At 41.0% G+C, this 10,109-nt stretch overlaps 1 protein-coding gene across 1 annotated transcript; it reads left to right on the top strand.

Moving 5' to 3' along the window:
- The first annotated feature begins 1,316 nt into the window (after positions 1–1,316).
- LOC113203929 (vang-like protein 2) lies at positions 1,317–7,635 on the top strand. Its single transcript, XM_026418880.2, has 10 exons — positions 1,317–1,472; positions 2,012–2,254; positions 2,331–2,439; positions 2,522–2,729; positions 2,830–3,026; positions 3,126–3,341; positions 3,421–3,630; positions 3,720–3,894; positions 3,982–4,190; positions 4,294–7,635. The coding sequence occupies exons 2-10, from the start codon at positions 2,121–2,123 to the stop codon at positions 4,510–4,512; spliced, it is 1,677 nt and encodes a 558-aa protein (XP_026274665.1). The 5' UTR covers positions 1,317–1,472; positions 2,012–2,120; the 3' UTR covers positions 4,513–7,635.
- Positions 7,636–10,109: the final 2,474 nt, after the last annotated feature.

Here is a 10,109-nt window from a genome sequence, read left to right as displayed (position 1 = left end):
GTAAGGTCTCTGAATCTGGGTTTCAGATTCAGAGGCAGGGGTACGTGGGAATTGAACCTTTACCTGATGGTAAGGTCTCTGAATCTGGGTTTCAGTTTTGCTCACCTTTCGACACCCGTTAGCCGTTAGCCCAACAACTGGGAGTATGAGCATATGTGTTTGGAGGCGGCTGATCCCGTCCCGTCGCACTGGACCCACTGGACGCGGACGGCTACAGCGCCACGCGCCACGGCGATGGCTGCCTGCCGAAAAGACATCAAAGTGTCTCGCTCCCGTCGACATCTCATAAGGGCTGTAGCTGTCGCTGACGCCCGTAGAGCGTCGGAAATATTTTCCGCGTCGGAACTCCACATGAGGGGCGTGGTGGAATGACGGGGTTGAAGTCCATTTAGAATTTTGGCTTGTCAGGGTATCTGCAGAGCAAGGGGCTTGGTAGGGCGGGGGGGTAGGAACAAAGTGATCGAACGGAACAAATAATAAACGAACGAGGTGGATGAGCGAACGGAGCGTCGAACGTCATTTTGACTTGGGCGTTCTCCCTCGGATTAATCCCAGTGCGAAATGAATTTTAAGCGATATCGAATTGATATCAGAACGATATCGTTTTCAAGCCTCTGACTCAGAACTGATATGAAAATGGGCCCGAAATCGACACTTTTCTGATGTGCGATATCGTTCTGATATCGATTCGATATCCGCATTTCTCACTGGGATGCGCCCCGACTACAGAAGACAGTTTTTTTTGTGTGTGTTTTTTTTTTTTTCGAGTAATATCGGGTGCCCGGGAGAATACGGGGCAACTTGATGGGTTGCCTACGCACTGGCGTGCAGGCGCGGAAAGCGAGGGGGGAGTGGAAGATGTGACGGGAGGCGGCCGGAGCGGCCGGTTGCCTCTCGCCACCTCCTCCGCTCTCCCCTTGCGCTCCTCGCCTGCACACTAGTGCATAGGCAACCCATCGAGCTGCCGCGTATTCTCCCGGACACTCGGTATATCCGACGCCCCCAGGGTGTAGGGGGCTGCTCAGGAACACTCAGCCGGTGAACGAACGGGCAGAGAACGTCTGAACGAACGGCTGCTGTGATCAACGGGCCCCATTGGCTCTTATGGAGTGTCAAAGTGAAGTCATTTTGACCTTAAAAGTCAAAATCTAGCCCTCCCAGGTACGGACTTTAGACGTCGTATTCGAAAGTTGCATTGTTCATTGTTGTTGTTGTTTGTTACTTCTTACTAGTGCTACTCGTGCTACTAGACGTACCTATTTCTCATCGACACCCACGCTAGTCTCGCACCCAGGTCCTTCCCTACGGAGGTCGGCAACAGTGATTGCGATTACGATTGCAATTATTGGCTCCCAAACAAAATGACGGGGCGGGCGTAGTGCTCGGCGTCTTGTTTTCGTTCTGTGGATCTCGTCTGCCGACATGTAGGCCACTGCTTTACCTTTTGGATTTTTAGCCCCTACACTCCTCAGGTATTTCAAGTGTGAAGAGTTCATTGTTGTCGTGGTTTTCATTCATTCGGTGTTGAGCTGTGTTGTTTACGCTCCGTGTGAAAGCCCAGTAGTTCACTCGGCACAGTCGAGCCGCATTCCTCACTTGTAACAGTTATTATCAGTTAAAAGCAGTAAAAATCAGGGAGTTTGATGATAAATACTGTCCATTAAAAGTCCACTATCGTTTATAGAACTAAAATGTTTCACGTTTACTGTTTGTTTATGAAAATTTCATTGAGGTTATATGTAAATGCCAGGTGTCAATTTGTGCCTTGATCATTCTATGAATTATGTTAAACTTTGACACCTGTCTTATGTTTTCTTCAATTTCCCTACGTTGTGTTTCTTTATGAAGTTAAACTACGATAAAATTATAGTCAAATTTATTTTATTTACTTGAGTGTTACGTCTCAGGGCCTGGATTGTGTTTATATTCTTCATATTGAAAATGTTCCTTCATCTCCTTATGTTTCTTGATCCCGACACAGCTATACTTTATTATTATCCTTCCTTGGCAGATGTTGGTTAGAAATAGAACGCACTAGATTCTCCATGACAAAAATCTTCTGTTTCTGTGCATTCTCAACCTGATGATTGTGAAACGGATTCATCTCTCCTCTGGGCACTATGCCGGAATTATTGTTCGGGATGGAGTGTGAGTCAGTGAAGTCTGTGTTGAGTGATCATAGCTTAAGGTCACAACGATCACGACCTCACTCATACAAGAATAATCATCGGAACCATTCAAATCGGTCTGGAAGGTACTAGCTGTGGGGATTTGATTTGTTTAGTTGAGATTTGAGTTTGATGCCAACCTAAAGTAATTTGATTCAACAGGAACCACAAAAACATTGATGACAATATGGCACCATTTCAAACAGCAGTTACTCTGTCAGATGATATGAGAGATGGCCAAGAAGTTATTGAAGTCCAAATCCTTCCTCAGGTTTGCGTCTTTTTTCTGGCAACAATTATTTTTTCTACTCCAAGTATGAAGTGCTCCTTGATCATTACTTCCAAATTTGCAGGATGACAATTGGGGAGAAAATACTACTGCAGTCACTGGTAACACTTCTGAGCAGTCTGGTTCACATGAGGATCTAAGTCAGTGGATGGGAGAACCAGACACAGGGTTGAAGTTTGCATGCCATAGGTATCTGGGTCCAATACTGACAGGGATATTGTCAGTCATTGCATTTTTTAGTCCTTTAGCAATGGTAATTTTACCCAAACTAGGTAAGATTTCACTTTTGGTTTTTAATAACCGAAAAAACTGCCTAAATTTTGCAAATGCTTGAAGTATAAAAACTGTTTTTCTCCTGCTTTTCTGTTTTAGGCTTCTTTCCAGCTGTGGCATCAACTTTGACCCTTCATCAAAGGCTGCAGTTGTTGGCTTGTGGTTCAGAGTGCAAAGGACTTCTAGTTTCCATGGCCTTTAAACTAGTTCTACTTGCAGCAGGAGCTTGGGGTGTCTTTCTCAGACGACCAAGAGCCACAATGCCTCGTATTTTCCTTTTCCGAGCAGCAATTTTGGTACCCTATTGAATATTTTAATCTAATACTCAATATTATGGTGTTTTTCATTCAAAACAGATGTATTGATCATGTCTTTAATTTTGTTCCTATCCTCAGGGTCTAGTTTTGGTTTGCACCTTTGCATATTGGCTCTTTTATGTAGTACAAGTAACTGAAGGTGCTAGAGCATCAGCCACGGGAGAGGGAGAGGCTTTAGAGTATAGAGCTCTTGTTGCATATGCTTCAAGTCTTACAGATACGTTACTCTTCATCTTATTTGTTGCTGTTGTTCTTATTGAGATACGTCATTCTCAACCCATGTACTACATAAAGGTACGTGTTTTCTATAATTTTTAAATTAAAATTCTATTGGTCTGTATGATTAATCTTGTTTCTTGGCTTAATGTTCAAGGTGGTACGAAGTCCAGATGGTGAGAGTCGATCTTATACGATAGGTCAGTTGAGTATCCAGCGTGCTGCTGTGTGGGTACTAGAGCATTATTACACAGAGTTTCCCATCTACAACCCTTATCTGGAAAGATTGCCTGTGTCAAAGTCGCGCAAAGCATCCTCCAGCTTCAAATTTTATGACTTGGATGGTCTGAACGGAGGCACTCTTCAGGTGAGACTGTTTCACATTCTACTTAAAATGCCTTAAAATGACCTATTTTATACTTAAAATTAAACATGATTTCTTTATTTCTTAATTAGCACTCAAACTCACGCGCCATGCTTGCTGCTCATGCCAGACGAAGAGATTCCAGTCATAATGAGAGATTTTATGAGGAACATGAATATGAAAGAAGGGTCAAGAAGAGACGTGCTCGACTAATAACAGCTGCAGAGGAGGCTTTTACTCACATTAAGAGACTGCACAATGATGCTGGTATGCTATCGAGGAAAATTGTTTGATTTACATGTGTACATGTGTGGAATGAGAATTAACAGTTTTGATATACCTTGCTAATTTTAGGCCCAGGTCTACCCATGGATCCTACAGAAGCTGCCCAGGCAGTGTTCCCTTCATTGGCTAGGGCATTGCAGAAATACTTGAGGCTGACTCGGCAACAGCCCCAGTATAGCATAGATTCCATTCTCACTCACCTGGCAGAATGCTTGAGCCATGACTTAACACCAAAAGCTTTTCTTGAACCATTTTTTGTTCAAGCTCCTGTCCTACAGGTAATTGTTGCATCATGTGTATGCTTTTGTGTGGAATCCCTTCAGTAGATAACTTTTGCCTTGTGCAAGTTTTCATTTGGTACCTTTATTCTTAATTTTTCAGAATGAAAAGGAACAGAAAAGTGTGCAAAGTTGGTCACTGGTCTGTGAAGAGCTTTTGTCTCGACCATTGAGGCATGGTTTGACCTTCCAACTACGACAGTCAGATGTATCTCTACTATGCACCATCAAGCAGCTCCCACACTTTAACTTAACAGAGGAAGTGGTAGACCCCAAGTCAAACAAGTTTGTTCTTCGCTTAAACTCTGAGACCTCAGTTTAAGATCTTTAAACATGATGGAAACCTAAACAAGAATGAATTTCTATGTTTGTTTGTATTTTATTTTGATTCTTTGTGTGGTGGTACTGATATTACAAAATAATTCATAGCTTCCAGTGAAGTCAGGCAATCCTCATGTTCGGTTTGCCTTAAATCACATGCATATTTTATACTCAAAAATATTCTGTACTTAATTAGCAGTACTGTTAATAAGATATGGCATAGTTGATCTAAGACTACTAGTTTGTTATTATAATATGTTGTCCTTTTATATCAAAGAGATATAAGGGGTGCAAATTTAGTATTTTCCTTAAGTTTGATTCTTAACTGAAATTTATTTTTTCTTTGCAACTATGTGTGTTTTAGCTGAGCTGTTACTATGTATTCTTAATACATCTGGTGCAATGTTTGATGCATTGCTACCCCAACATTGACATTAACTGTGTGAGACGTAACAGTTCTGTCCTATCTATCTAAAGAAAATAATTTCCAAATTATCCACTTTTTTAAACAATTCAGTATTTTAAATGTTGTCTCAAACTTAGTTATATTCTTTTTCGTTAATTTTGTATGATATTATTTATTTTATTTATCAGTGTTTATGTGGATTACGTAGCTTTTTTTCTTTATAAATGACTGATTTGTGGGCTTCTCTCTTTTTATATGAATTTTAAGTTAGTGCCAATCATTTTGACATATCTTATATTGCACAAATATTCTATTGTTACATTACTACAAGGACCATATACCATATTATTACACGTTCCAGAACTGTCAAAATTGTAATATCTGTATTTGTTCTTTCTAACTTAGCAGACAATGGCAAGAATCCCTTTTTGAGGATTCTAATGATGGCCAGATTGTGCCTTCACATCATTTCTACCTAGGAAAAGTAGGTCTTTTAAGTTTACGTATTTTCTACCACACACATCAAATTTCGTGCTTCCATGAAAAGCATTCTTGTGCTTTTAGGAGATACTTCACAATATTTTCATGAACCAAATGCTGTCCTTTGACTTATAATCACATATCAATTTTAGTTTATTTTGTATTGTGACTAGTTCTGATGATGAATCTTCAGTCAGGGTGGCCTACTTTGGGAGGTGTTTTGTTTTGACATGTCCCTGTAGCTTATAGATACAGATGTCACCTGTGGGAACCTAACACTGGGGTGGACTAAACAACAGTCTGTACTGCACTGTTACTGTACCTAAATTATTTTTTATTTCAATTCTTTCTCTCGTATGGTTTACCTTAAATCTCAAGGTTTCAGTTTTACTCGTTCTTTACCACTAACCTTCAACTCATGTGGTAGGAAGAATGACTATTGTTCTTGGTGTGGTGCAACGTCGTAATGAGGGAAAATTGTTCTTTTCTGTATATGTGAGCCCCTAAATTGAAGAGTGCAATATAGTTAAGATATTACAGATGTCTGATCCAAGTGTTAAAATATTTCATGGGCACATTTGGTAAGACAAATGTAAATTGAGGCTATGAAACCTGCTCTTCTGCTTTTTCTTCTATTTCTAGACTGGGACATTTTGTGTACCACTGAAACTGTATGTGTTCATTCTGTCTAATGTTATTATTACTTTGCATTTCTTATACCCATGTACCTTTCTTCTCTCTGCTTTTACGTCACTATGGTTGCATATTTTACAACTTTGGTGAAGTGCCAGGGACTTTGCTAATTCTGTCCAAAATGTACAAAATAATTATGTGATTTTTTTTTCTTTTGTTTATTTATTTATGTATTGTGTGTGTTCCAATTTGGCTTGTTGTTAGGCCAGCAATGCTATTTTAACTCTTGCTTTAGATCAAGCCAGTTGTTTTGAAAACTGTTAAAATTATTTAGAAAGTTAAACTTATTCAAAGCACTTTCATTTAGTTGACACCGGTGATGTGTGGACTTTTCAGTGTGCAATCTATTAAAATGAAATACCTTAACTTGAAGTATTACATTTTAAAATTATCTTATTCTTATTTTACTTGGCATATTCATTTGTGATCTTAATTTTAAGCTATCTAGTTTATAATTTTTAACAATTAAAATTTTGAGTATTGGCCAACTGTTGCAAAAGAAATGGGCAGTTGGCTGTCTCTGTGGTAGTGCACCATATCATTTTATTCGTTGCATGCTTGCCTGCATGTAGGTTAAGTGTATAGCTAGTTTAAGACAGATTGAGTTGACTTGGAAAGAAGTCATTACTTACTCATTCCTTATTGGAGTCACCTTGTTTCTTGCCCAGTGAACGTCAACTGATTGATTGCCTTTGATTTGAATTGTCGTTTTTCTAAATCCGTACTTAAAGATATTTAATGATTGTAAATATAAATCAATTTGTTGTGTACCCAAAACATTTAGAAAGAGTGCAATTATTGAAACTGATCTGCAATAATCCATACTGTTAATATTTCCAAACACTAAATGTAATTCTTCTATGACATGCACCAATTTTGGTGCAGCAGAATTGAATACAGAATAAATTGAGACTATTTTGTTTCCAGATGCTTTACAACTGCAAACTTTTGGGACTATAAATTGCCTTTTCCATTACAATACACCATTTGGTGAAGGAAATATGTTTTATTTAAAACAGCACTCATGTTAGTTAAAACTTTTATAACTTAAATACCATTTTTACTTGATTCTAAGCCGCATCCGTTTTTCATCGCCTTTTTTCCCGATTTTGACACCCGAAAGTTGTGGTGTAACTTGAAATGCTTGGAATCGAGAACCCGCATCTAGTGAGGGTCTTATGGGAGTCATTTTTGTGACTACTCTGTAAAATTTGGGGTGCTGCTTAAAATCGCGTGCGGCATCGAATAATAAATAAGATAACTCTTGACCGTATGCACAAGCTCAGATAAGGTTCACTAACCGAAACCCTTACCTCCTCTGTGTATCGTGCCAGTATGTAAACCTTTGTTCATTCACATTATATGAATGAAGTACAATCTAATTCAGAAGACTGCAGTTTCTCATTCATTTGCTTAATTCAAAATTGTGATACCTGATTGCTTTTTGTTTTGTTGGGTCTTGTAGCCATTTTGAAATAATAAGAGCTGTAATCAGATAACATGTAGAATTGAAAATAAATTGCAGTTTTAACCAAGAACCTTTCAGAGGTGTCTGCAATTTTTATCTACTACCAGCTATGACGCACATTTCATGCAGTATTTTTATCCCTCCGTTTTCGAAACTGCCCCCCCCCCCCCCCTTTCCCCTTGAGCGAGAGCCAGGGAGCCATCCGGATATGTCCCAGATTCCCAGACTGTCTGATTGTCTGATTCCTCCCTTCCTCCCCTACCGCCTCGATCCCTTGGCTCCTTTGCCTCCCTTGGCCAAACAATGCGGCGAACCAAGTCCGATCTAGAAGGCCAATGCGACTTGCAGCAGCAGAGGGTGGGAGACGTCATCTTGGCCCTCCAAGCACACCGACGGCGCCGGCGCCCGCCAAGAAGAAGAAAGCCGGCCCCGGTCGGCAGCCACATGCGCCACCTGCAGCGAGGCCCACGCCGGGGGGGCTGGGGTTGGCCCGGGGGGCCCAGGAGGGTGCAGGGGTCGCGGATCCCGCCGCCGCCACCCGCCCCAGCAGACGGCCGGCGCTGGCCGTGGCCTGGAGGGCGCTGGCCGCGATGGGCGCCGTGCTGTGGGCCGTGGTCGTCACGCTGGTGCTACTCGTCGCGCGCCTCGCCGGCAACCTGGTGCGCCGCCGCGCCAACATCCTCCAGGACGTGGTGCTCGTAAGGATTGCCCCTGACAACCTCCCGAGTACACCTCAGAGGTTTCACACATGGCGGGCTGCAACATGCCTCACATGTTGGGTCTTCTAGAAAGTTTTTTCTTAGATTCCTTCGGCAAGTTGCGGGGATTGCGGGAGCTTGGCGCCTGCGAAACTCAGAATAGGCCACCCTGCAGTACACACATGTACTGTGTTGTGTAATGGTTCTTGATCGCGACTACTTGAAGATGTTGGACCGTAGGTACTTTTGGTCAGGAGGCGGTAGGAGAATAAGCAGCGCAAGGCAGGGTGACGTGACAATAGCAACTGATTTATTGGACCTTCGTACAGGTGTATTTATAAGACTTGACAGACGACACTCGACAGTGTTACCAACGTATGATTAATACACAACACCTCCCCTTTTAAAGGAAGAGAATAAAATAATAAAATACAAAATTTCAGCATGTACAAATAAGTAACAAATAGTTATAACAACTTAAGGGTTTTATAAACTTGAACAATTTTATCGCACTTTTACTTTTACCCGATGTCTTCTCCCTTCCCTTTTAAAAGAGTTTATTCTTACGATTAGATGTCAATGAAATATCACAGTTTGATTTGGGACTTTGACTTCATTAACTGAACATCAATGTTTGTTTGAACCTTGTAAGGCAACGTTAAAGTCAAAAATTATCACTGATAGCAAAATGAAACATGACAGGATGACTTTTAAAAATTAAGTAGTACATCACTAAGCTAACGAATGTTAAACAAGTACTCAAGGCACTGTGAGACCTACAAACGTGTCAACTAACTTCCGCACAATTTAAATAGACAAGTACAATGAAGTTTAAAATTGAATCTGGGTAAACATGAACAATAATGAAACTTGAGCCTTCATAAAACTTCTACATTAATGTTGACATATAGCATAAACACTTCAGAAATGAACTGATGTTGCATCACTCGTTGGGTAGCTATTAAAATTTAATTAAAATTTTAGCACCAAATATGTGAACAGTGTTAACTATGCAATTGAAACAAACTCAAAAAGTTTTGGAAAATCAAAAACAGTAGAGTAATAGAGGCATTTGAAATACCGATGTCAATGGTAGAAATTTACTTTAAGAGAACTTAGGCAGTATGGGGAAAAGTACAGAAGTAGTAAGCAAAATGCAAACTTTGTTATGACACCTTGACAGGTAACTCTGGGGCTTGGGGCTACAAACACTTATCTTTTATGCGTGGCAGACTCCCTCTTTTGACGATCCACAGCCAGTTCCATAACTGTGCCGTGGTTGTAGCCTTCATCGGACTTGAATTTCTTCTACCACCATGATTTTCTCTTCTTCGAGGTAGTGGAAGATCTTGATTTGGAGACAAAGTTCTTGGGTTCCGATTCATGGTCTTGATTTGGAGAGACAGTTCTTGGGTTCTCCGAGGGGTTATCTTCACTATTCACTATCTCGACGAGAAAACTATCCCTTGTTTCAATCAGGACGAAAGAAACGTAGGAAGAAAATGTTGCATTCTAACCTCTTGAACACGTGGCAATGACAAACACGACAACTTCACGAATCTCATACTCTTCATCGTCACCAAGCCCGATCTCCCGACTCGGAGGGCGAGGTGGGCCTAGGATGGAGCGGTTTTTCGCTGCCGGCTCTCTCCATCCAGAACGTCACCTTCAACACTCCCTCACTAGAGGTTTTTCTCTGCCTCTTGAGAGAAGAGAATCCACTTACTTTGTTCTTCCTCCGCCACTACGACTGCGCCATGTTGTGTAATGGTTCTTGATCGCGACTACTTGAAGATGTTGGACCGTAGGTACTTTTGGTCAGGAGGCGGTAGGAGAATAAGCAGCGCAAGGCA

This window comes from Frankliniella occidentalis, unplaced genomic scaffold (assembly GCF_000697945.3).
Source record: "Frankliniella occidentalis isolate FOCC.00 unplaced genomic scaffold, Focc_3.1 Scaffold94, whole genome shotgun sequence".
Taxonomy (NCBI): domain Eukaryota; kingdom Metazoa; phylum Arthropoda; class Insecta; order Thysanoptera; family Thripidae; genus Frankliniella; species Frankliniella occidentalis.
Note: the sequence above shows the minus strand (reverse complement) of the source record. Positions and strands in the feature narration are given on the sequence as shown.

Excerpts from the sequence above, each read along its gene's own strand:
- LOC113203929 (XM_026418880.2), top strand. The coding sequence starts at position 2,121 with ATGCCGGAATTATTGTTCGGGATGGAGTGTGAGTCAGTGAAGTCTGTG. Across the intron at positions 2,255-2,330 it reads CATTCAAATCGGTCTGGAAG|GAACCACAAAAACATTGATG; the intron begins GTACTAGCTGTG and ends TTGATTCAACAG. Across the intron at positions 3,895-3,981 it reads GAGACTGCACAATGATGCTG|GCCCAGGTCTACCCATGGAT; the intron begins GTATGCTATCGA and ends TGCTAATTTTAG.